The 27540-nt window shown below is 37.2% G+C and overlaps 1 protein-coding gene across 22 annotated transcripts in view; it reads left to right on the top strand.

Moving 5' to 3' along the window:
* Window positions 1-27540, top strand: part of ADGRL3 (adhesion G protein-coupled receptor L3) — a 581523-nt gene that overhangs the window by 443656 nt on the left and 110327 nt on the right. For all 22 annotated transcript variants that reach the window (XM_081254129.1, XM_081254127.1, XM_081254128.1 and 19 more), the window contains 4 exons: window positions 9980-10163; window positions 11102-11224; window positions 16684-16892; window positions 17590-17766. In XM_081254129.1, coding sequence (XP_081110255.1) covers window positions 9980-10163; window positions 11102-11224; window positions 16684-16892; window positions 17590-17766 — 693 coding nt within the window. The remainder of the gene's footprint in view (window positions 1-9979; window positions 10164-11101; window positions 11225-16683; window positions 16893-17589; window positions 17767-27540) is intronic.

The following is a 27540-nucleotide window of genomic DNA, read 5'->3' as shown; positions in this document are numbered from 1 at the left end:
ATAAATATTAGATTTGTGTCTTAACCCACCCAGGTTTTAGGGCCATATTTTAAGTCTGTCGTTTCTGCGATGAACTTGGAAATCCTTTGGCCTTTATTTTTTTTTATTTATTTTTATTTTTTTTTATTAGTTTTGGCATTATAACAAAGTGAATCAGTCATACATATACATCTGTTCCCACATCCCTTCCCTCATGCATCTCCCTCCCTCCCACCCTCCCCATCCCACCCCTCCAGGCGGTCACAAAGCACTGAGCTGATCTCCCTGTGCTCTGCGGCTGCTTCCCACCATCTACCTACCTTACGTTTGGGAGTGTATATATGTCCATGCCTCTCTTTCGCTTTGTCACAGCTTACCCTTCCCCCTCCCCATATCCTCAAGTCCATTCTCAAGTAGGTCTGTGTCTTTATTCCCGTTTTACCCCTAGGTTCTTCATGACATTTTTTTTTTAATTCCATATATATGTGTTAGCATACGGTATTTGTCTTTCTCTTTCTGACTTACTTCACTCTGTATGACAGACTCTAGGTCTATCCACCTCATTACAAATAGCTCAGTTTCGTTTCTTTTTATGGCTGAGTAATATTCCATTGTATATATGTGCCACATCTTCTTTATCCATTCATCTGATGATTGACACTTAGGTTGTTTCCATCTCCGGGCTATTGTGAATAGAGCTGCAATGAACATTTTGGTACATGTCTCTTTTTGAATTATGGTTTTCTCAGGGTATATGCCTAGTAGTGGGATTGCTGGATCATATGGTAGTTCTATTTTTAGTTTTTTAAGGAACCTCCATACTGTTCTCCATAGTGGCTGTATCAATTCACATTCCCACCAGCAGTGCAAGAGTGTTCACTTTTCTCCACACCCTCTCCAGCATTTTTTGTTTCTAGATTTCTTGATGATGACCATTCTGACTGGTGTGAGATGATATCTCACTGTAGTTTTCATTTGCATTTATCTAATGATTAATGATGTTGAGCATTCTTTCATATGTTTGTTGGCAGTCTGTATATCTTCTTTGGAGAAATGCCTAGTTAAGTCTTCTGCCCATTTTTGGATTGGGTTGTTTGTTTTTTTGCTATTGAGCTGCATGAGCTGTTTATAAGTTTTGGAGATTAATCCTTTGTCAGTTGCTTCATTTGCAAATATTTTTTCCCATTCTGAGGGTTGTCTTTTGGTCTTCTTTATGGTTTCCTTTGTTGTGCAAAAGCTTTGAAGTTTCATTAGGTCCCATTTGTTTATCTTTGTTTTTATTTCCATTTCTCTAGGAGGTGGATCCAAAAGGATCTTGCTGTGATTTATGTCATAGAGTGTTCTGCCTATGTTTTCCTCTAAGAGTTTGATAGTTTCTGGCCTTACATTTAGGTCTTTAATCCATTTTGAGCTTATTTTTGTGTATGGTGTTAGGGAATGATCTAATCTCATACTTTTACATGTCCCTGTCCAGTTTTCCCAGCACCACTTATTAAAGAGGCTGTCCTTTCTCCACTGTACATTCCTGCCTCCTTTATCAAAGATAAGTTGACCATATGTGCGTGGGTTTATCTCTGGGCTTTGTATCCTGTTCCACTGATCTATCTTTCTGTTTTTGTGCCAGTACCACAGTGTCTTGATTACTGTAGCTTTGTAGTATAGTCTGAAGTCAGGGAGCCTGATTCCTCCAGCTCCGTTTTTCGTTTTCAAGATTGCTTTGGCTATTCGGGGTCTTTTGTTTCTCTAAACAAATTTTGAAATGTTTTGTTCTAGTTCTGTGAAAAATGCCAGTGGTAGTTTGATAGGGATTGCATTGAATCTGTAGATTGCTTTGGGTAGTAGAGTCATTTTCACAATATTGATTCTTCCAATCCAGGAGCATGGTATATCTCTCCATCTATTTGTATCATCTTTAATTTCTTTCATCAGTGTCTTATAATTTTCTGCATACAGGTCTTTTGTCTCCTTAGGTAGGTTTATTCCTAGATATTTTATTCTTTTTGTTGCAATGGTAAATGGGAGTGTTTTCTTGATTTCATTTTCAGATTTTTCATCATTAGTTTATAGGAATGCCAGAGATTTCTGTGCATTAATTTTGTATCCTGCTACTTTACCAAATTCATTAATTAGCTCTAGTAGTTTTCCGGTAGCATCTTTAGGATTCTCTATGTATAGTATCATGTCATCTGCAAACAGTGACAGCTTTACTTCTTCTTTTCCAATTTGGACTCCTTTTATTTCCTTTTCTTCCCTGATTGCTGTGGCTAAAACTTCCAAAACTATGCTGAATAAGAGTGGGGAGAGTGGGCAGCCTTGTCTTGTTCCTGATCTTAGTGGAAATGGTTTCAGTTTTTCACCATTGAGGACAATGTTGGCTGTGGGTTTGTCATATATGGCCTTTATTATGTTGAGGAAAGTTCCCTCTATGCCTACTTTCTGCAGCGTTTTTATCATAAATGGGTGTTGAATTTTGTCAAAAGCTTTCTCTGCATCTATTGAGATGATCATATGGTTTTTCTCCTTCAACTTGTTAATATGTTGTATCACATTGATTGATTTGCGTATATTGAAGAATCCTTGCATTCCTGGAATAAACCCCACTTGATCATGGTGTATGATCCTTTTAATGTGCTGTTGGATTCTGTTTGCTAGTATTTTGTTGAGGATTTTTGCATCTATGTTCATCAGTGATATTGGCCTGTAGTTTTCTTTCTTTGTGACATCCTTGCCTGGTTTTGGTATCAAGGTGATGGTGCCTCATAGAATGAGTTTGGGAGTGTTCCTTCCTCTGAAATTGTTTGGAAGAGTTTGAGAAGGATAGGTGTAAGCTCTTCTCTAAATGTTTGATAGAGTTCCCCTGTGAAGCCATCTGGTCCTGGGCTTTTGTTTGTTGGAAGATTTTTAATCACAGTTTCAATTTCAGTGCTTGTGATTGGTCTATTCATATTTTCAATTTCTTCCTGATTCAGTCTTGGCAGGTTGTGCATTTCTAAGAATTTGTCCACTTCTTCCAGGTTGTCCATTTTATTGGCATAGAGTTTCTTGTAGTAATCTCTCATGATCTTTTGTATTTCTGCAGTGTCAGTTGTTACTTCTTCTTTTTCATTTCTAATTCTATTGATTTGAGTCTTCTCCCTTTTTTTCTTGATGAGTCTGGCTAATGGTTTGTCTATTTTGTTTATCTTCTCAAAGAAACAGCTTTTAGTTTTATTGATCTTTGCTATCGTTTCCTTCATTTCTTTTTCATTTATTTCTGATCTGATCTTTATGATTTCTTTCCTTCTGCTAGCTTTAGGGGCTTTTTGTTCTTCTTTCTCTAATTGCTTTAGGTGCAGGGTCAGGTTGTTTGCTCGAGATGTTTCCTGTTTCTTAAGGTGGGATTGTATTGCTATAAACTTCCCCCTTAGAACTGCTTTTGCTGCATCCCATAGGTTTTGGGTCGTCGTGTCTCCATTGTCATTTGTTTCTAGGTATTTTTTAATTTCTTCTTTGATTTCTTCAGTGATCACTTCGTTATTGAGTAGTGTATTGTTTAGCCACCATGTGTTTGTATTTTTTACAGATCTTTTACTGTAATTGATGTCTAGTCTCATAGTATTGTGGTCGGAAAAGATACTTGATACAATTTCAATTTTCTTAAATTTACCAAGGCTTGATTTGTGACCCAAGATATGATCTATCCTGGAGAATGTTCCATGAGCACTTGAGAAAAATGTGTATTCTGTTGTTTTTAGATGGAATGTCCTATAAATATCAATTAAGTCCATCTTGTTTAATGTATCATTTAAAGCTTGTGTTTCCTTATTCATTTTCATTTTGGATGATCTGTCCATTGGTGAAAGTGGGGTGTTAAAGTCCCCTACTATGACTGTGTTACTGTCGATTTCCCCTTTTATGGCTGTTAGTATTTGCCTTATGTATTAAGGTGCTCCTATGTTGGGTGCATAAATATTTACAATTTTTATATCTTCTTCTTGGATCGATCCCTTTATCATTATGTAGTGTCCTTCTTTGTCTCTTCTAGTAGTCTTTATTTTAAATTCTATTTTGTCTGATATAAGAATTGCTACTCCAGCTTTGTTTTGATTTCCATTTGCATGGAATATCTTTTTCCATCCCCTTACTTTCAATCTGTATGTGTCTCTAGGTCGGAAGTGGGTCTCTTGTAGACAGCATATATATGGGTCTTGTTTTTGTATCCATTCAGCCAATCTGTGTCATTTGTTGGGAGCATTTAGTCCATTTACATTTAAGGTAATTATTGATATGTATGTTCCTATTCCCATTTCCTTCATTGCTTTGGGTTTGTTATTGTAGGTATATTCCTTCTGTTGTGTTTCTTGCCTAGAGAAGTTCCTTTAGCATTTGTTGTAAAGCTGGTTTGGTGGTGCTGAACTCTCTCAGCTTTTGCTTGTCTGTAAAGCTTTTAATTTCTCCATCAAATCTGAATGAGATCCTTGCTGGGTAGAGTAATCTTGGTTGCAGGTTTCTCTCCTTCATCACTTTAGTTATGTCCTGCCACTCCCTTCTGGCTTGTAGAGTTTCTGCTGAGAGATCAGCTGTTAACCTGATGGGGATTCCCTTGTGTGTTATTTGTTTTTTTTCCCTTGCTGCTTTTAATATGATTTCTTTGTGTTTAATTTTTGACAGTTTGATTAATATGTGTCTTGGCATATTTCTCCTTGGGTTTATTTTGTATGGGACTCTCTGTGCCTCCTGGACTTGATTAACTATTTCCTTTCCCATATTAGGGAAGTTTTCAACTATAATCTCTTCAAATATTTTCTGTCCCTTTCTTTTTCTCTTCTTCTTCTGGAACCCCTATAATTCGAATGTTGGTGTGTTTAATGTTGTCCCAGAGGTCTCTGAGACTATCCTCTGTTCTTTTTATTCTCTTTTATTTTGCTCTGCATCAGTTATTTCCACTATTTTATCTTCCACCTCACTTATCCATTCTTCTGCCTCAGTTATTCTGCTATTGATCCCATCTAGAGTATTTTTCATTTCATTTATTGTGTTTTTAATCGATGCTTGATTCATCTTTAGTTCTTCTAGGTCCTTGTTAACTGTTTCTTGCATTTTGTCTATTCTATTTCCAAGATTTTGGATCTTAGAAATAGAATCTTGGATCATCATTACTCTCATTATTCTGAATTCTTTTTCAGGCAGACTGCCTATTACCTCTTCATTTGTTAGGTCTGGTAGGTTTTTATATTGCTCCTTCTCCTGCTGTGTGTTTTTCTGTCTTCTCATTTTGCTTATGTTACTGTGTTTGGGGTCTCCTTTTTGCAGGCTGCAGATTCGTAGTTCCTGTTGTTTTTGGTGTCTGTCTCCAGTGGCCAAGGTTGTTTCAGTAGGTTGTGTAGGCTTCCTGGTGGGGGGGACTAGTGCCTGTGTTCTGGTGGTTGAGGCTCGATCTTGTCTTTCTGTTGGACAGGTCCACGTCTGGTGGTGTGTTTTGGGGTGTCTGTGGCCTTACTATGTTTTTAGGCAGCCTCTCTGTTAATGGGTGTGGTTGTGTTCCTGCCTTGCTAGTTGCTTGGCATAGGGTGACCAGCACTGTAGTTTGCTGGTCGTTGACTGAAGCTGGGTGCTGGTGTTGAGATGGAGATCTCTGGGAGATTTTTGCTGCTTGATATTATGTGGAGCTGGGAGGTCTCTTGTGGACCCGTGTCCTGAAGTTGGCTCTCCCACTTCAGAGCCACAGCACTGACTCCTGGCTGCAGCACCAAGAGCCTTTCATCTACCTGGCTCAGAATAAAAGGGAGAAAAGTAGAAAGAAAGAATTAGTAGAAGAAAGAAAGAGAGAGAGAAAGAAAGGAAGAAGGAAAGAAAGGAAGGAAGGATGAAAGGAAGAAAGGGAGGGAGGGATGAAGGATGGAAAGAAAGAAAGGGAGAGAGGGAGGAATGAAAGAAAAAGGAAGAGTGAATGGAAGAAGGGAGGGAGGGAGGAAAGAAAGAAAGAAAGACAGGAGGGAGGGAGGGAGGAAGGAAAGAAAAAGAAAGTGAAAGGAAGAGGGGTGGGAGGGAGGAAGGAAGGAAAGAAAGACAGGAGGGAGGGAGGGTGGGAGGAAGGAAAGAAAAAGAGAGTGAAAGGAAGCAGGGAGGGAGGGAGGAAGGAAAGAAAAAGAAAGTGAAAGGAAGAGGGGTGAGAGGGAGGGAGGAAGGAAAGAAAAGGAAAGAGTGAAAGGAAGCAGGGAGGGACGGAGGGAGGAAGGAAAGAAAGACAGGAGGGAGGGAGGGAGGGAGGGAGGGAGGAATGAAAGAGAAAGAAGGAAAGGAGGGGCGGAGCGAGGGAGGGAGGGAGGAAGGGAAGGTAGGAAAAAAAGAAAGAGCAGGTAAAGTAAAATAGAATAAAGTATGAAATATAGTAGCGTTATTAAAATTTAAAAGTAATTATTGAAAAAAAAACGGACCGATAGAACCCTGGGACATACGGTGGAAGCAAAGCTATACAGAGAGAATCTTACACAGAAGAATACACATACACATTCACAAAAAGAGAGCAGGGGGAAAAATCAAAAATCTTGCTCTCCAAGTCCACCTCCTCAATTTGGGTTACTTCGTTGTAAAAAGAGGAAAAGGGCGAGAAGTCTGAAATCTTGCTAAGTCCACCTCCTTAATTTGGGATAATTCGTTGTAAAAAGAGGAAAAGGGGGGAAAGTCTTAAATCTTGTCCTCAAAGTCCACTTCCTCAATTTGGGATGATTCACTGTCTGTTCATGCACTCCACAGACGCAGGGCACATCAAGTGGACCGTGGAGCTTTAATCCGCTGCCTCCGAGGCTGCACAGAGAGATTTCCCTGTCTCTTCTCTGCTCTCACAGCTCCCGGGTCTCAGCCTTGGACCGGCCCCGCCTCTGCGCGTAGGTCGCCGGAGGGCGTCCGTCCTTCGCTCAGACAGGATGGTTTTAAAGGAGCCGCTGATGCGGGGGCTCTGGCTCACTCAGGCAGAGGGGAGGGAGGGGCGCGCAGTGTGGGGCGGGCCTGCGGCGGCAGAGGCCGGCGTGACGTTGCACCAGACCGAGGCGCTCCGTGCGCTTTCCCGGGAAAGCCGTCCCCGGGTTCCGGGACCCCGGCAGTGGCGGGGTGCACAGGCCCCCCGGAAGGCGGGGCGGACAGTGACCCGCGCTCGCACACAGGCCCCGCGGCAGCGGCAGCAGCAGCAGCCCCAGCGTCCCACGCCCGTCTCCGGGGTCCGCGCCTTTAGCCGCGGCTCGCGCCCGTCTCCGGCGCTTCCCAAAGCAGCCCTCTTAATGCCCTCTCCTCGCGCACCAGGAAACAAAAGGGAAGAAAAAGCCTCTTGCCTCTTCGGTAGCTCCAGACCCTTTCCCCGGACTCCCTCCGGGCTAGCCGTGGTGCACTAACCCCTTCAGGCTCTCTTCCTGCCGCCAGCCCCAGTCCTCTCCTTGCGCTCCGACTGAAAGCCGATACCCGAGCCCAGCTCCCAGCCCCGCCCTCCCCGGCGTCTGAGCAGACAAGCCTCTCAGGCTGGTGTGTGCCTGAGGGCACCGGTCCTCTGTGCCAGAATCTCTCCGCTTTGCCCTCCGCACCCCTGTTGCTGTGCTCTCCTCCGCTACTCCAAAGCTTTCCCCCTCCGCCACCTGCAGTCTCCGCCCGCGAAGGGGCTTGTAGTGTGTGGAAACCTTTCCTCCTTCACGGCTCCCTCCCACTGGTGCGGGTCCCGTCCCTATCCTTTTGTCTCTGTTTATTCTTTTTTCTTTTGCCCTATCCAGGTATGTGGGGAGTTTCTTGCCTTTTGGGGGGTCTGAGGTCTTCTGTCAGCGTTCAGTAGGTGTTCTGTAGGAGTTGTTCCACGTGTAGATGAATTTCTGATGTATCTGTGGGGAGGAAGGTGATCTCCGCGTCTTACTCTTCCGCCATCTTCCCAGGGTCCCCCCTTTGGCCTTTAATAGAAAACTTCTCTCAAGACTATATTTTATTTGGGAAGATGCAGTTGTTGAAATGTATACAAAATGTATAACTATGAAAAAATATTGCACCTTATACATTTTCAGTTGCAAAACTAAGATAATGGGGTGTGTTTGATTTATTTGCTGTCAATTTAAAGACAGTATTTTAGCTAAAGCAGTCTGTTGTAAACAGTTTTCTATTTAGAACATTCCCAGTGTTGACCATAGTTGCTTCTTTTTCATTTTTCTTTTCTTTCTTTCCTCCTTTTGCCTTTTTCAAATTTAAAACATTAAAAGCAATGAAGAGCAGAACAGAAACTTTGCATTATTCCCAAAAATTTTTCCCTGAGGTATGGTTTAAATTAATCAATGTAAGATTATTCACTAACGTTAAAATGGCTGCTCTATAAAGCACAGGCATAATTTCTGTTTCATATGGGGTTCAGAGCATTTCTAATGAATTCAGAGGATCATCTAATCCCAGAAAGAATACTTCCTTACACTCAAGAGGTCAGTGTCCTCTGTTTGGCATCAGAAAATATCTAAACATTTTTTTGTTTGATTTCTATCTGGCACCTCCTTTTTTTGCCATATCCTGTTGGCATCATCCCATAGAGAACTTCCTGAAAAGCAGATCAGATTGTTGTGATCCAGAAATACTTTTGTCTGGCTTCTAGGTCATGCTTTAAACCCAGAACAAGTGACAGAGCTAAACATACTATGTGAAAATGACCAGTCATTAAACTCGAGAGGTTTTTTTTTAAAAAAAAATGATGCAAAATACTCAAGTTGCAAGTAGAACTATTTTACATAAAAGTCCAGTGATGTTGGTTTTTGGCCAGAACTTGGAATAGCTGGGAAAAATATCAAGAAAAACAATTTTTATCAAAAGGCAAATTAGTTTTTGAAGCTGGTGTTAATTGGAAGCCAAGGTGTTTCATTATGAAGCTGAATTTTTAACAGTTGTTACTTAGTTACTATGAAAACACCAGCCAGAAGAAAACACTGCAGCTGTAATGGATATTTCTCCAGTCTTTCCCTGTCCCTCTGCCAATGTGTCAATAATGTGAGTCCTGTTTCTAAACACCTATGTGCTGCCTGGAAATTGCCTGTGTTGGCTGTTTATTCAACTTTATTTCCAGATTAGATGCATATTTGATAATCAACAGGTTCAAGGATCATCACTTTCAAACTGCCGGTGTTGTATTTTCCTGTTTTGCAATTCTCTATGTTTGAGTGAAACCTTAAGAAGACCTTATTGGAAGAACTGTCTTTTCTTGTAACCTGGAGTATTGAGCTAACCACAGGAAATATATAAATTGTAACTAGAAAGATGATTCTTTTGGATGAAGCAAATAGAAACGTGGTGCCTTATCTCTATGTGTGAGTGTACCTACTGCTGTTTTTTTTTTAAGGAAAAACACCTGAGGGCCATAGGTAGCAAGTTCCAACTGTTTATTCCCCTCCCTAGTAATAAAGAGCATGAAGGTTTTTCTCCACACATAACACATCCAAAGCCCCTGGGAGTATGTATGCTTTGATATTTTCCCTATCCTGACATTTTACTAGCTGACTAAGAAAAAAAAATTGGTTTGCTCAAAATCCTCAACCTATAGGCGAAGGCGACAGATTCTTGTATTGTCCTGTCTATAGTCATCCTTTTGATTTCTGTTATGTTTAGCATCTAGTTTTATGGTGATGTATAGAGAAAATCATTTTTTTGTGTGGTGATGTGATAAAAGTATTAGTTTAAATTACTTGCCAACAGTTCACCAACCAAATAATTTAACTATGTAATTATAGTCTTATTGAAGCCTTTGCTATTGATTTTAAGAAGCAACCATGGATCTATTTGTTGTCTTTCAGAACAAAAGAAGCTTTTCCTGTTGCCTTGCAAAGTCTAAGCTAGGGTTTTACAGAGCAAACTAATGAATGCTTCCACTGCAGCATGTCACAGGGGAGGCTGGGACAATACTGAACTCATGCACACCACTGATCCTTACTTGCTGGGCAACATGTATGCCTGGATTTCTGACAGCCCTGTGGGTTCACTAGAGACCTCAGTCATTCTGTTCATCCTTTCGTAGGCAATGGTCGAGACAGTTAACAACCTCCTCCAGCCACAAGCCTTGAATGCCTGGAGAGACCTGACTACAAGTGATCAACTACGTGCAGCCACCATGTTGCTTGACACTGTGGAGGAAAGTGCTTTTGTGCTGGCTGATAACCTTTTGAAGACTGACATCGTCAGGGAGAACACAGACAATATTCGTAAGTGGCCTTTGTTCTACAGAAGGGCCAGAGAGGGACAAGAAAAAACTATCATCTTGTTCAGCAGAAGAGGGAAAAGAAAAAAGTATCATCTATAGTGGACCAGATATTATGAGTGATACTTTATTTCAGTGGAGATAAGTTATCCTTTTTCTATAATTAGGAGGGTATCACCTGTCATTAGCTTAGAAGTATCCTCATAATCATGTATGTATCCTCCTAAGGACATTCCAATATTGAATATATTAGCCTGAGATCACTTACAATGAGGTCCGTGTATTTTTTTTCCAGTTTTTATGTATGTGTGTATCTATGTATGTACAGTAGTATTTAAAATTTTATCCTTAGGGGTCCCTTCAGTTATAATAAGAATGTCTCTGAATTATAAACTATAAAGAAGCCAGTCATTTACATGAAGGTGTTAAAACAATTTTTGATAATTGTGTTATTGGCTCATAAAGAGTATAAATCTATTTTTAATGTGTCTAAGGATGTAGCTGACAGTTTTATTTCAGAACATTTGATAAAGCTATTTCAAACTTATTACATTTAAAGATAAGTCAATATTGACATAATAGTACAGCTCTAGATTATAAAAGGATTTTCACTTATTTCATAAAATAAAGATAACATTTTGAAAGTAAACTTATAGTCAATGGCAAATTGTAAGGATTTGAGCTTGAGTTTTAAAGTCTAGGCTTTGTAATTGATATCCTTGTATTCTTATCTACCTGATTTTAATAGCTTTTATTTGCTTTATTTTGAAAAAAAATAAAACACTAAAAAAACTTCTAAATAGAAGACTGACGTACTATAAAGTATGGCAAACAGAACATTAATTCCAGTGTTTTGATTTCAGAAATATTTCAATAATTAGGAGATTATCTTAAATTTGTCATGTTTCTCAACGACCACTGATATATCTTTGCCATTAATAGAATTGGAGGTTGCAAGGCTGAGCACTGAAGGAAACTTAGAAGACCTAAAGTTTCCAGAAAACATGGGTCATGGAAGCACTATCCAGCTCTCTGCAAATACTCTAAAACAAAATGGCCGAAATGGTAGGTTAGAATTTATTTATTAAGCTTGATGGAATTGAACTTGTCATTAATTCATTGCATCTTGGCTTCAAATTTTAGATCTGCTATCTAAAATCTCTCCTCTCAGGCTTCCCTGGTGGCGCAGTGGTTGAGAGTCCGCCTGCCGATGCAGGGGACACGGGTTCGTGCCCCGGTCTGGGAGGATCCCACATGCCGCGGAGCGGCTGGGCCCTTGAGCCATGGCTGTTGAGCCTGCGCGTCCGGAGCCTGTGCTCCGCAGCGGGAGAGGCCACAACAGTGAGAGGCCCGCATACCGCAAAAAAAAAAAAAAAAAAAAAATTAAAAAAATAAAATAAAATCTCTCCTCTCCTCTCACTCCACTGTTCTCTTTCTTCACCTCCTCTTCCTCCTCTTTCTTAGCTCCTGCACCAACAATATTGCAATGATATTTGCTCTACAAAATTCTCAATTAGATTTGGAAATTGTTGTTAATTTTTAGTTGTAGAAAAATATCAGAAACTTGAATGTAAGGGAAATTAATAAACAACAAAATCCAGATGTTCTGACTTTTTTCCTTAAAAGGAGTAACTCTCACCGAGTTGACAGATTTTGTTTCTAAAATTTCAAATGGAAATTCTACTTGTAATTTTAAAATTATATGTTTTTCTTTATTAACTTCTTTTTGAGGGTGTTTCTATGCTTTTCCTTTGCAAAGCATATGAAAAATATAAATGTAAGGAGATGCTTTTGGGAAATGGAACTGGTAGGTATCGATCGATTTAGTACTAGGTTATATTCATTGAATATGATTAAAATTAAGTAAATAAATAATCCCACAGAGAAAGTATGTCTGAAGCCTCACTAATATTATTTTTTTTTAATTTTCTTTATTTATATTTTGACTGCATTGGGACCTCATTTCCTCACGTGGGCTTTCTCTAGTTGCTGTGAATGGGGGCTACTCTTCATTGCAGTGCACGGGCTTCTCATTGCAGTGGCTTCTCTTGTTGCAGAGCACAGGCTCTAGGCGTGCAGGCTTCAGTAGTCATGGCTTGCGGGCTCAGTAGTTGTGGCACACGGGCTTAGTTGCTCCGCGGCATGTGGGATCTTCCCAGACCAGGGCTCGAACCCTTGTTCCCTGCATTGGCAGGCAGATTCTTAACCACCACGCCACTTTAGGGAAGTCCCTAAAATTTTTTAAACTTTTTTTTTTGCTAAGTGAGATCCTTTAACCTGTTAGGTGATAGGAAGATGACTTCAGGTTGTAGCAACCAACTGAAAGCTGATTTTTCATATTACAAGGTAAATAGTTTTGAAAAAAGAAGAGACTGTTAAATAATATCAAGAAAAACAAATTATGTTTGTTACCAGCAGAACAAAATTCTTTATAAGTGTTGGAAATCTTATAAGACTGAATTTATAAATAGTACTATGTTGCTAAATTGACTATGTGAGTTTTGAGGCAGCAATAAGATTTTCCTTTTTTTTTTACTCATTTATTTATTTATTTATTTAAACTTTTGAATTTTATTTAATTTATTTTTTTATACAGCAGGTCCTTATTAGTCATCAATTTTATATACATGAGTGTGCAAAAAGATTTTCTATAACACGAAATCAGATTCCTGCATTAGCTTCCTAACTGGTTTCCCTTCTTTGACTCTTGCCCCACAACAGTATATTCTGTTGACAAAGTGTTCTTCCTGAAACATGAGTCTGACCAGTTCACCTCCAGTTATGCTTAGAATGAAATCAAGTGACTTAACAGGCCTACCACATGTTCCCCGGTCCACTTCCTTCCTGCCTCAGCTGCTCCACCTCACGTCTGTTTTTAGCATGCTCTCTGTGATCCAGACAGTCTAGTCTTGACTCTTTTTTTTTAATTGAGATATAATTGACATATAACATTATGTTTGTTTCAGGTGTACAACATAATGACTTGATATTTCTATATATTGTGAAATGATCACCCCAATAAGTCTAGTTAACATCCATCACCATACATAGTTACATATTTTTTTTAGAGGAAAACTTTTAAGATGTACTCTTATATCAACTCTCATAATAGACAACACAGTATTATTGGGCTGGCCAAAAAGTTCGTTCGAGTTTTTCCGTAAGGTGTTATAGAAACCTCCAAACGAACTTTTTGACCAACCCAATATTAACTATAGTCACCATGCCACACATTACATCCCCATGACTTTTTTATTTTATAAATGGAAGTTTTTACATTTTACCTTCTTCCCCCATTTTGCCTACTCCCACCCCTCACCTCTAGCAATTAGCAGTCTGTTTTCTTTATTTTTTTTGTTTGTTTGTTTTTAAAATTCCACATGTAAGTGAGATATTTATCTTTATCTGACTTATTTCATTTAGCATAATGCCCTCAAGGTCCATCAGGTTATAGCAAATGACAAAATTTCCCCTTTTATGGCTGAATAATATTCCATTCCCCATTTTATATCTCTATGTATAATTATACATATAACATTTTCTTTATCCATTCATCCATCAGTAGACATTTAGGTTGTTTCCATGTCTTGGCTATTATAAATAATTCTGCAATGAAAATGAGGGTGCATAGATTTTTTCAAGTCAGTGTTTCTGTTTGCTTCAGATAAATATGCAGAAGTAGAACTGCTGATCATATGGCAGTTCTATTTTTAATTTTTTGAGGACTCTCCATACTATTTTCCATAGTGGCTATATCAATTATATTTTTATCTACAGTGCACAGGGTTCCCTAATTCAGTCTTGATTCTATTCCTTGAACACACCAAGAGTGTTCCTTCATCAGATGTTTGCATTTTCTTTCTTCTGGAATGCATATTTTATATTTCTTTTTATAGAAACTTCTCTATCATTCACTGCTCATTATAAATCTTAACCCTTTAGGAAAGCTTTTCCTATCTCCTCGAAGGTGGACTACTCTTTCCCAACCACTATTTTCCCATTAGCCATTTCTGCCAGCACTTCTTCATAGCATTTATTTACTTACCATTATATGAAATTATATTATTATTAATTATTATTATTTTTAAGTTGCCTGCTTATTGTCTGACTCTTTCTCTAGAAGATGATCTCCATGAGAGCAAGAGCAAGACAGCTCCCTTCCTCCTCAAGAAAATGGAGGAAAAAAATTTATTGTCTTTATTCCCACTTGACTCTAACATTCAGGGATAAGGACTGTGACTTCCTCGTCTTAGTTACCACAGTGGTCAGTGCAGTTCCTGTCTCTTGGGGATCCACCAAAATGAATTTATACTGGAAGTAAAACATAGGGCTTGACTTATTTTAAGAAAGGAAGTGACACAAAATTTTAAAAACATCCTAAAAGAAGGTTAACTTTACAGAGGATTACTTGTAAAAGATTGCCATAAGGGGAAAAAAATAAGGTAGAAGGAGGTATGGAGATAGTGATCTTAAAAGAGCATGATAATTGAATTTTAAGACAGATAAAGATTTTTTAAATTTATTTTATTGAAGTATAGTTGATTTACAATACTGTGTTAATTTCTGCTGTACAGCAAAGTGATTCAGTTATACATATATACATTCTTTTTATATTCTTTTCCATTATGGTTAATCACAGGATATTGAATATAGTTCCCTGTGCTATACAGTAAGACCTTGTTTACCCATTCTATATATAATAGTTTGCATCTGCTAATCCCAAACTCCCAATCAATCCCTCCCTCACACCCTCTCCCCCTTGGCAACCACAGGTAAAGATTTTGAGTCTTTGTTTTGTTTTGATTGTAATTGAGATATAATTTGCATAAAATAAAATGCACATATCTTCTGTTTAGCTTGATGAATTTGACAGTTGTACATTCTTCTGTGATATCACATAAACTAAGATGAAAATCTCATGTATTACCCAGAAAATGTCCTGATACCTCTTTTCACTCTTCTCACCCCATCTCCCCACCTGATGAACTACTTTCTTCTCCTTACTATTTCTAAAGACAAATTTTACCTGTTCTTAGACTTCATGTAACTGGAGTCATACAGTATGTACTCTTTCTGTCTGTATTCTTTATCTCAGTATAATATTTTTGTGATTCAGTCATCATGCTCCATCTATCATTAGTTTGTTCTTTATTGATGTATAGTAACTCTATTATTTTAATAAGCCATAATTTATTTACTCTCCTATTGATAGATTTTTGAGTTGTTTCTAGTTTGGAGCTGTTGTGGATAAGGATGTTATAAACATTCTTATACAACCATTTTTCTTTGTGGATATATATTTTCTTGTATCTAGGAAGGGTAGATATATATTTAACTTTGTAAGAAATTGCCAAACATTTTTCCAAGTAGTTGAACCATTTTACACTCTCACCAGTAGTATGCAGAATTTCATTTGTTCCACATTTTTACTAACATTAGTGTGGCTAGTATTTTATAGTGTGAATTTCAGAGATCCTAGTGGGTATGAAATGGTGTCTCAATATAATTTTAATTTTTATTTCCCTAATTACTAATGATGTTAATTTTTATGTGTCTATTAGCTTTTTTTAAAATTAATTTGTTTATATCCTTATTTTTGGCTGTGTGGGGTCTTTGTTGCTTCACGTGGGCTTTCTCTAGTTGTGGCTACTCTTCATTGTCGCATGCGGGCTTCTCATTGCAGTGGCTTCTCTTGTTGCAGAGCACGGGTTCTAGGCGTGCAGGCTTCAGTAGTTGTGGCACGCAGGCTCAGTAGTTGTGGTGCACAGGCTTAGTTGCTCCACGGCATGTGGGATCTTCCTGGACCAGGGCTCGAACCCATGTCCCCTGCATTGGCAGGCAGATTCTTAACCAATGTGCCACCAGGGAAGTCCCATTTAGCTTTTTATATATCTATTTTTAAAGTGTGTTTTTATGTCTTTTGCTATTTTAGTATGTTATTTATAATTTTACTGTTGAGTAGCAGAAATGCTTTATATATTGGAGTCATATGTGTGTATATATATATATATATATATATATATATATATATATATATATATATATATTTCCTAGTTTGTAGCTTGCCTACTCATTTTTTTAATGTTGTATTTTGATAGGCACAAAGTTTCAATTTTGATAAAGTTTAGTTTACCATTTTTTATTTTATGGTTAGTGTTTTCTGAGTCCTATCCAAGGCATCTTTGCCTTCCCAAGATCACAAAGGTATCCTATATTTTGTTCCAGAGACTCTCTGGTTCTGATTTCTATATTTAGGACTGTGATCCATCTTGAATTAAGTTCTGAGTATAGAATGAGTTAGGGATTGAAGTTCATTTTTTTTTTTTTAATACTGATATGTAGTTGTTTCAGTATCATTTGACTTTCCTCATTAATGACTTGGCACTTTGGTTGAAACGAATATTTGAATTTTGTTGTGAATATATATATTATACAGATTTGATTACAATCTAATTAGAACTCTCTAATTTAAGCGGGATGTACAAGCTAATCAGTTTCTTCCAATATATATGTACTTATTTTAGGAGAGATCAGAGTGGCCTTTGTCCTGTATAACAACTTGGGTCCTTATTTGTCCACGGAGAATGCCAGCATGAAGTTGGGAACAGAGGCTATGTCCACCAATCATTCTGTTATCGTCAATTCCCCAGTTATTACAGCAGCAATAAACAAAGAATTCAGTAATAAGGTTTATTTGGCTGATCCTGTGGTGTTCACTGTTAAACACATTAAGGTAAAAAAAATGGCATGTGAAGTTTTTTGTCCACATTATCTATATTTGTTATAACAAGAGCATGAAGTGTCTTAATTTTTTTTCTTTTTCCCTATTTTTTGACATATAGCAATTCATTGTCTATAAAATGATTAGTGATTTCTTTTTCCAAAATGAGAGAGGAGAATAATTCTTGTATATGTATATACTTAAGGTAACAACATTCATAGATGGATTTATAAATGCTTCTCTATAATTAAAAAGAGCTAGCAATATGTTCAGTGGAACTCAGCATAGCTCAACTGATGTTACAAGTAGTTATGTCTTTGTGTGTAGATATATTTTTATGTATATGCAAGGATTGTATTGTAAATTGAACAAAGATTTTTTTAAAACCATACTATCAGAAGTTCATTGTATGGAGCAATTCTTTGCTTTGCAGTATAAATTAATTGATGTGATTCTGAGACAATGATACTAGTATTCCTTCAATATTACTTTTGAAAAATGAAGTCACCTCTAATCAGGGGGATTAAATAACAACATATATTCAAATTTGCTTAGAATTGATAAGCCCCACTTAATATGAAAACTCTGGTAGACCTCTCCACAAAAATTGAAACATAGTGTGAAGTTGTGTTAGATGTAAAGAAAATGCCTACCTAATTTACATGATGAAAAAGTAGTTATTGGCTTTGTTGATGTTTTTTTCCTGTAGCAGTCTGAGGAAAACTTCAATCCTAACTGTTCATTTTGGAGCTATTCCAAGCGCACAATGACAGGTTATTGGTCAACCCAAGGCTGTCGGCTCCTGACAACAAATAAGACACATACTACATGCTCTTGTAACCACCTAACGAATTTTGCAGTACTGATGGCACATGTGGAAGTTAAGGTAAGATACATACCATAAAATAAAAATGGCTTAGCATACAGTTAAGACATTAACTGTAAAAAGTCCTAACTCCATGTCCAACTTGAGTGTATTTCTACTTCCACAGTAATTCTATTCAAGAACTCTCTGTTGTTCAACCCATATCCTATTGATGAGTCAAAGAACCCTTTTTTTCTATTATCAGTATAGGTCGTAAAATTGAAATTTGCTTATAAAATAAAATTTTGCTAAGAAAACTTCCCCTATTCTTCCCTGCTTTTATTTTGTGTGAGTAAATATCAAACCATATCCTCATGAACAGGGCAAGGTAGGACCCCAGCACCAAAGGCCAGTGTGATAGGGTTAGAAACCTGGGATCTAGTAGGCTGAAGACTAAGGAGCCATGCATGGGATTAAATACTCTCAAAATGAGTATTGGGAAAATAGCTGTTAAACACAGTACACAAAGCATTGTAATACATAGAGCCTGGCAAATTCTAACATAATGTAATCATTCTGTCCATTCAAGAAGACACTATTCTAAGGAAAAATCTAAGTGATAGGTTGTTTCCAAAATCAGAAACGTGGCTAACTTGGCTGCATCAGTCTGTTGCCAAGTGACTGGTAGTCTTGGAAGGCAGGAAGAGGATTTAGATTTCAGATATACTTAGGACATAAAAATACAAAGGGATTATTAGCTTGGTTATAGAAATTGATAGCTGGGTTAGTAACAAGAAATTATATACTTGTGAATTGTCATCTTCCTGATGTCAATAAAAATAGAGGAAGTATCACTGTCCAATACATTTTAAAACATGAAAACCATGGCAAAGGTTTTATCCACCTGATACCATTTATCCAATAATTTCATCCAAAATTTTCTTTGACTCTGTTGAACTTAGAGATGATGCAGGTATCTTAGAGGGAGACCAAATCCAAGCCCACTCAGGACCTTAGGAATAAATTACCTTAGCTGTGTCAACGCAGTCAAGTTTGATCTTTAAAGGACTACAAACCGTAATATGTCAGAGCTTCACGCATTGATCAAGCTTAGTAAGATTGGCTGCACTAACAAATGTTAGGTTTAAACCTGGAATGTATTCGTATGGCTCTAGAATTCTATCTTTTCAGTTTAGGGAATAAATTCAAACACAGAAAAATGGATCATATTTCAAGCAACCACAAAAAAATAATTTTTTGCTCAGTTCATTGCATAACAATCTCTACCCAGTCCATCACGCAAGCATCTCGACTGTGACCATTACTGTGTGTCAACAAGAGATAAAAATAGGTGGAAGTCAATATTTTCCTTTGACAGTCAGTCATACAGTAAGCATGCCCTGGGTTTCTTGTATCACAATCTCTTGCAATTGCCTGGGTCATTCCCATCTTGATCACACCACATGATTTTGGCACTTGAAAAAACGAAAAACAAGCAGAAAGATCATCCCTGGAAGTCCAAAAGGAAACAAATCAACCAAACTTACATTAGACTAATGTCTAAAAATGAATGCTAACTTATTCATGCACAGTGAGATATGCAACAGCCAGTTAGAACAGATATTTGTGCTTGCTAGTTATCACTTCCTAACTCCACAGGAAAATCTATAAAGGAAACAAAATTATATTCGAGAATTTTGCTTGATGAGAGCAAGAAGAGTTAGCTGAGTAGTCTTGTTGCTATTGCTATTAAGCTGTGGTGCCCTAATGAGTGGGTCTTCACTCCAGGGTTCTACCTGTGTACTGAGTAGCCTTTTCTATCATCTGTGTTACCTCTGCTATTCATTCAGTACTTCCTTCATTTTTTTTTTTTACTAACAATTTTCAAACACCTGAGGAAAGGTATTGACATGTTGCCTGCTACACCGTAGGCTGTCAATAAATGTAACTTTCTCCTGATTTGCCAGAGATATCACTAGATTCCAGCATTCTGGTGAAGTTTCTGGCCCTCGTGGAACTTGCATTTCTGAGGGGAAAGAAAGGACAAAGAAGTGAAGCTGCAGTCGTAAATGTGATGTCTTATAATTGAGGCCCACACTGTGATTTAGGGACACAGAGGGGGATCGTCTATCTAAAGCAGTACTGGTCAGAGAGGGCTTATCAAAAAAGTGACCTTCTCTGAAGCATGGGTAGGATGAATTTAGTAAGGTAACCTGTGGAGAATTTGTATCAAGCAAATTCTTGGAAGATTTTCTTCACTTTGCTTTGGGTGCACCATTCTCTCTTGCTTCTTTCCTTCCTCAGCAGCTGGTCCTTTTTAGCTTCCTTTACTCATTCCTCCTCATCTCCACATCCTCTTGTTGTTGCTCTGGCCCGGAGCGTAATCATAGATGTAGTCTAGGTACTATCCATTCTTTCTCTGTAGTTGATCTCATATGTCCATATGGCTGTAAACATCATCTCATGATTCCCAGACTTCTATCTCCATTTCTTAACTCCAGACTCCTAGATACAACAGTTAACTTGATATATCCACCTAGATTTCTAATAAGGGTCACAATTCTAGAACTACACTTTTGGTGTTTTCCCATCTGTCCTTTCCTTCTTAGTAAATGGTTACTCTGTTCTTCCAGGTGCTCCAGCCCTAAACCATACACCATCTTTGATTTGTTTCTTTTCACTCACACTGCACACCCAATCTCATGAGCATATCCTGCCAGATCCAGCATCTGACAACTTAGCATCTTCATTGCTACCACCTGGATTCCAGCCCTTAACCTCTCTCCTCTGCTGTTTGGTTACAGCCCTTTAATTGGTCTCCTTGCTTTATTTCTTGTCCTTCTTAAATTTATTCTCAGCGTAATTGCCAGAGGGATACTCTTAAAATGTGAGTCACTCTTCTGATTTATTCTCAAAAAGCCATACTGTAATCCCTTTAAAATGCAGATCAAGTACTTCACACCTTTGATCCAACCTGAATAACTTCTTATCTCAATAAAAGCAAAGTCCCAAATCCTGACCCCTTTAGAAACTCTTGACCTACTCTCCGACTACTCTTCCCCTTGCTCACTTGGCTTCCTTGCCTTTCCACAAACGCATCAGGCTTGCTCAGGTTAGACTTAAAGTTTCCCTTCTCCTACCCTTCCCCCCCCCCCATAGCCACAAGGTCAGCTTTCTCATCTCCTTCAAGTCTTTGTTCCAGTGTAACCTTCTCAAAGAGGCTTTCCTTGTCTACCCTTTTAAAATTTCAGATTACCCCACTCCCACAAAATACTGTGGGAAATAAAGCAAAACAGGTCCCTGGCCTCAGTCAATTTATACTTTATCAATGGAGAGAAGTATTCAGGCTGGTTTTTGAATGGGGTGCTCAGAGAGGTTTCATAGCTCTGAGGTCAATCTGAGGTCAATTTCATAGGTCAATTTGAGCAGATAAAAGAAGGAAAGGGATGCCCCAAGGTGGCAGTGTTGCCAAAACCTGGCCTCAGTGTATGGGCACCAAGTTGAACCTCGAAGACTGAGTTTTGGGTGAAGTAGAAAGGAATAGCTTTATTCTTTTGTCAGGGATAGGGGGCCACAGTGGACTAATACCCTCAAAAGTCTGTGTCCCCACCTGGGGGTGAGGTTGTAAAGGAGTCTTATAGTAATGGTTCAAGGGGCAGTGCTGCTGATAAGGATCAGCGTGCATGCAGGGCCTGCATTCCTTCAATCCAGAAATCATTTGGCATCCGGTGGTCTTGTGATAGGATTCTGTGGTTCTGGGGGTTATCGAACTGTGACCTTCTCTCTGCAATGAGGAATGCTTCATCAAGTAGTTAACATCTTCCATTTGGTGGGGGTTTTAGTTCTACAGAAGAGCTAAAAGATATTGTTATATGTATCTCTTGAGGAGGAACCAGGATTCTGCCCCAAGGCGTCACTATTATTTCTTTACTGCTTCTCCCTTGTCTCTGTATCCCCTCCCTTCCCTGATTAGCAACTGTTTGAACCTGCCCTTTGGAACTCAGGGGAATGTCATGGAGATTGAATGAAGCCTATTTCCTACAAACAAGAAATGAGGGGCACAGAAAGAATTTTGTGCCTAGGAGCCCCACAGGGTCCTGCTCAGTTTCAGGAACACAGCTGACTAACTACTTTCGAGTTTTCTCTACTTCTCTTGTCTAAGGAAACATTTGGTTGTCTTCTCTTTTAGATACAAAAGTAATAATTATGGAAATTTATGTAATTTTATATCAAACTGTGGTAGTATGCATGACATTTTAAAAACTTTTCCATTATTGGAATCACCTGGAGGTTTATTTGTCTGTTGTTCAGTAGAGTGTTGAATACACTAAATTCAAATGTCTGTCTCTTCTCATACCAGTGATTCTCTTTGTGGGTGGAGTATTTTAGTTTGCAGGATCATGTTTCAAACTAATTGACTAATTAACATTTCTACTATGGTTTTGTACAGCGCAGTAACAAATGCTTTAGAAAATGGTCTGACAATTTATATCACCTATAGCTTTTTCCTCTACCCAAATTATAATTCTTTGGGGATAATAAAAAAAAAAGTCTCCCTACTCATTTCTGTCAGTTCAACTTGACATTGATTTTTATTATCTTTAAAAGGCTTCACTTTCCTTAGTTAGATGCTTGCAACTCTCTCTTTCTCCTTCTCTTTTCTTTTGAGCTTAGTATATCCTATTGCCCCTACCCCAACTTTACCACAGTCCAAGTATAGGCATTATTTTGCTATTTAAAATCATTGTGTTTCTTTTTAAATTTAGTATTGATTTAAAACAATGACAATTTGGAAATTTTTAACTTCATACCATGGATTCTGTGTGTCAAATATTTTATAACTACACTTTTTCTAGGTTAGAAGAAAATACACTGTAAGGTTCTGCAGTTGCATATGAAGAAAAGTACTTGCTTTTCAAACAGAGTATTTTTACTTTTTTAAAGTTCAAAAGAAAAGTTAATTTGAGTTTAAAAAATGATTTTATTAGTGAAAAATAAAATGTTTAATGTATAATGCTAAAGGTTGTACACTTCCATTCCCAAATTTTTATGTTCATTTTGTATTTTGCCATCTATAGTGCAGTGGGACTGAGGTGAAGGTAGAGATTAAAAATCATAAATATTACATAGTACTTTAAACAATGTATTTATTTACAGGAAAAAAAACCCTAGATAACTCACAAGTTGAATACCCTACAAATATGTAAAATTCCATGAAAACAAAATGGTTTCAAAAATGATCAAAAATGTAAGATTTTATTATATTATCTTAAATATTAACTCTATCAAAAAAATTGACAACCTCTTAGAACCAAGAACTGTTCTTGGACCTTCTCATCAAGCAGTTTTATAATGATATGTTTCCTTCCTAGATTTATTAAAATCTGAAATTATTTATTTGCTGTTTTATTTTCTGCCTCCTCCACTGGACCCAAGCTCAGTGTTAGGAGCAGAGACCTGAAAGAACTGAGAATCAGTCTTTCAGATTATCTGGGGAAAGACTCTTCCAGGAAGATGGAACAAGAACAAGAACCTGAAGCAGGGGTGATTCTGTGATTCTGAAGAACTGCAAGGAGAACAGTGTAGCTGGAGTGGAAAGAAAAATTATTTTATTACTTATTTTCTCCACTCTTTTTATAGAACTTTTATAGGAAAGTTGAAAGAGTGTTACAATAAACACTCATATACCCCTTTTTCTGAATTCATATTTAAATTTTGACACATTTGACTGTCACTATTCTGTGTATGTACATGCATATATATTTTGCTGTATTATTTGAATCGTTGGAAGTAAATTGCTGATTTTATAATATTTACTTCCTAAATTTTATAGCAAATAGGTTTCAAGAACATGCTCTACCATTAAAACACATAAGAAATTTAACTTTGACTAAATATTATCATCTACTGTATAATTCATACACAGATTTTCTAATTATCCTGATAATGTCCTTTACAGCCATTGTATTTCCACTTAGGGCCTGATCAAAGATCACAGTACCTTTAGTTGTGACATTTCTTTGCTCTTCTTTAGAAGTATCCCTGCCTGTTTCTGTCTTTCATGAAAATGACACTTTGCAGAGTCCAGGCCATTTGTCCTGTAGAATGTTTCACAATCTCAATCTTTCTGATTTTTTTTCTCATAATTAGATCCAGGTTAAACATTTTTGACAAAAATACCCTGTAGGAGATGCAGTATCCTTCCCATTGTATCAGGAAGCCCCTTAGTAGAGTTACTAAGTTTGATCATTTTGTTAAATTTACATTGTACAGGAACACTGAAGTTTTTGTAATTAAGAGGAACATATGGAAACATATCTGGAAAGTTTGTTTTATTAATCTCAGTTTATTTCATTGTAATCTGTTAAGTCTACCCTTTACTTGTTCCTCAAATAGTTAAGTACTATCTTTGTGACAGGCAAAGTTTATGATCTAATTAGTAATACAGATAAGTAATCAGCATAATCTATATCTTATAAGAAATGTCTTATTGTTGTGGTAGAGAATGCTGTAGAAACACATGGGGAAAAGCCTTAACTTGACCTTGGGAGGTCAGAGAAGATGCTCTAGATGAAATGACATAACTTTAAGCAAAATGAGAGCAACAGGCTTGAAGTAACCTGAAGTAAGGCTGCATTTTTGTGGTTTTGAAGTGTATATTTTCAGTAAAATTTATATTCAAGATAGTATTAATTACACTCTTCTGATTGTTTTTATTTCTGAGTTGTAGTAGAATTTTTAAGCAGAAAGAGACCTGCAATCTTCTCATATGCACACTAGATCCTTACCCTTACAATTTTCAGGTTCTTTATCATCTTCAGTAAATAAGCATGGCTAGAAATAGCAGCTGGAGATGCATCTGCAATTCTAGTGAGAAATATAAGTAATAAAGTTTATGGAGATTGCAAAAAGTAGAGATCTGGTGAGGACTAAACTCTCAGAAAGGCCCAATATGTTCAATGATAGAGGAATTAATATCATTTCTTTAGTGTCTACATACATTATCTCATTTGATCCACAGAACCAGAATAGGAATTGTCATCATAATTTATTTTCCCATTTTATAATTTGCAGGGAGGTCGGAATAAGAAAAGTTAGGAGGCTTAGGGTCCTGATTCCAGTTCTTTAAGTAATTGCCTCTATCTTTAGCAAATCATTTGGATTCACTGTTCCCATTATTAATCAGTTAATGGAGAGTAATAAAATTATTTCTAACATTATCTCAGGATTATTTTGGGGGATTGAATAACAAAATCTATTAAAATCTTGTTGAGAATTATAAAGTTTTCTGAAAATATAATTTTTTAATTCACTATCTGCTTAACTGTCCTCAAAACCTTTGAGCTCTTGATCCTGGGAGTAGTTAACTATCAAGACCCAAATAGTTAATTGAGTTTCTAATAACTAATAATCATCTACCTGTACCTGAAAGAAAGACATTTAGGCCAGTGCTTTTCATCACTGTTCACAGTGACAGATTCTTTTTATCACAATGAAATTGACAATTTTTTTTAGTATATTGGCTCTACTCACCCAATTTACCCGTGCTTGAGAAAGTATAATCAACCAGTCAAGCAAAAGACGCAGGCATGAAAAGTTTCTCCATCCTAATATTCTAAAACTATCCTTAATTGCTTATACTGTTCTTGGTAAGAATTAGTTGATATGTTTACTAACTGTAGTCTATTTGTTCTGGGTTGTAAAATTTTACCCCCTTTTTTTTTTTTTAACATTCAGACTCTTCTGTGATTGTTTTTCTTTTTTCCTGGCCTATTTCATTCTACTGTGTCTAGTAAATAAAGTCATAAAGCTAGAGAACTATTGAACTCTAGAGGAATTAGGCTAGATTTTCCAGAATAGTTTTATAGATTTCTAAGATAGGCAGTAAGGTCAACTTGTGTGTAAGATTTTAAAAACAAGTGAACAAAAATATGGCTGAACTAAATTATTTTTCCTACCTTGTTATAGACCATTCAGAGAACTGCCAGTTTCCTTTGTGTATTCTCACAGCATAAGCATTATGGTTTAAAGATCTTCTATGTTTGGTTACTTGCTGATTTAAAAAGCCAATCATGGAACTTTTAAGTTGTTAATTTTGTAAAATTTAATGTTAGCTCAAGCTATTGACTCGAGGCCTTTGGGATATTTGTCCCCAGTGTTATTATTTGGAAGATCCCTACTCTGTTTAAAATGCAATAAACTTATTCATGAGAATGGAAAAAGGAAAGCCTAATAACCATTATCCCCTTTTTCTTTTTCCTGAATTTGGTATAGCTAAGAAAACCAAATGAATATGAATAATGAAGTAAAAATGAGATAAATGTGTGTGTGTACGTGTGTATATATTTATATTTCCATTTTGTTTTATTCAGTACCTGGCACACAGTAGGCATCCAATGTTAGGATGAATCTACCAAATTTTATTAGATGTTTTTGGCTTGGTGTGTTTTCTATTTATTTGGTTTTTATAATGTAGTTATGCAAAATTACTTTCTCTGTTAAGCCTAATTCTATTTGTCTCTATTTTAAAATTTTCTCTCTCATTGTGGTAAATTTATCATTCCTTACATGCCAAAGGAAATGGCTCTATGAAAAGAATGATATTTAAATAATAGTAGGGGCTTCCCTGGTGGCGCAGTGGTTGAGAGTCTGCCTGCCGATGCAGGGGACACGGGTTCGTGCCCCGGTCCGGGAAGATCCCACATGCCGCAGAGCGGCTGGGCTCGTGAGCCATGGCCGCTGAACCTGCGTGTCCGGCGCCTGTGCTCCACAACGGGAGAGGCCACAACAGTGAGAGGCCCGCGTACCGCAAAAAAAAAAAAAAAAAAAAAAATACAGGTAAATAATAATAGTAAACATATCTGAGTAATTCAAGTCTGGCATTTCTATGGTTTCCCTTCACTTATACTTCAGCTCCTCTATCCCATTCCATTGCACCTAACCCTTTAAGAAGTACTTTCAAAAATTGTGTGTGTGTGTGCGTTTGTGTTTTAATGAAAACAATCTTAAACGAAGTTACCCATTTTGTCTGAGAATCAGGAAATTTGCTGAATGATCCCCAGCAAACTTTGTTTTAACAAAACCACTGGATTTAATCATTGTATTTAAAGGATAATCAAGAAGTTTTCACCCGTGAACCCTACCTCTGTTTAGTCCTAAGGGGCTTAGTATAATTGAGTCTACAAAAGAAATGTAGGAGAGGATCTGTGGTCCTCCGCACTGTTAGCAGTATTGTTAAGAGCATGGAGTATTTGGCCACCAGTTAGGGTGATCAACCTTTTAGAGAGCCAACCAGGAAACAGCACTACCAGATCAAAAAATATACTTAATATGCAATAAGTAATTATGCACCTATGTGTTATTACTACTTAAAAGTGACAATTAGAAGTATTTAATGCTAATTAATAGTAGTGCTAATAGTGTGAATACCTATAACAATATTTTTAAATGAGTCTTTCCATCCTCTGATACAGCAAAAGTCTATTGAATATTTAAAATTTCAGGCTATATTATTGCACATTTTATAAATGTGAGAATTAAATAAGTTAGTACAACAAAGTAATTAAACATATATGACCTATATTTAATAAAAATATGTTTTTTTCTATGTGTATTTTTCATTTTTTTAATAAAGTTAAAACTGAATATAGTCAAAAGTAAAATTCACTTTGACCTGAAGTTCTGATTTTACCAAGCCCATATTACATTGATTCCTGGTGTCAATCCAATAGATGACATCAAAATAAATATCTTCTCAACAAAAGTGTTCAGCTTGGAGTACTTAGGATTTTAATGAATAGCTTTACTTTGTAGCTTTGTAGACTTGTAGGAATTAGTTCCCAGCTCTCTAGAAAT

The sequence above is a fragment of the Mesoplodon bidens genome (assembly GCF_964165515.1).
Source record: "Mesoplodon bidens genome assembly, chromosome: 1".
Lineage (NCBI taxonomy): Eukaryota > Metazoa > Chordata > Mammalia > Artiodactyla > Ziphiidae > Mesoplodon > Mesoplodon bidens.
The sequence above is the reverse complement of the archived record's forward strand: the minus strand, read 5'-3'. Positions and strand labels throughout refer to the sequence as shown.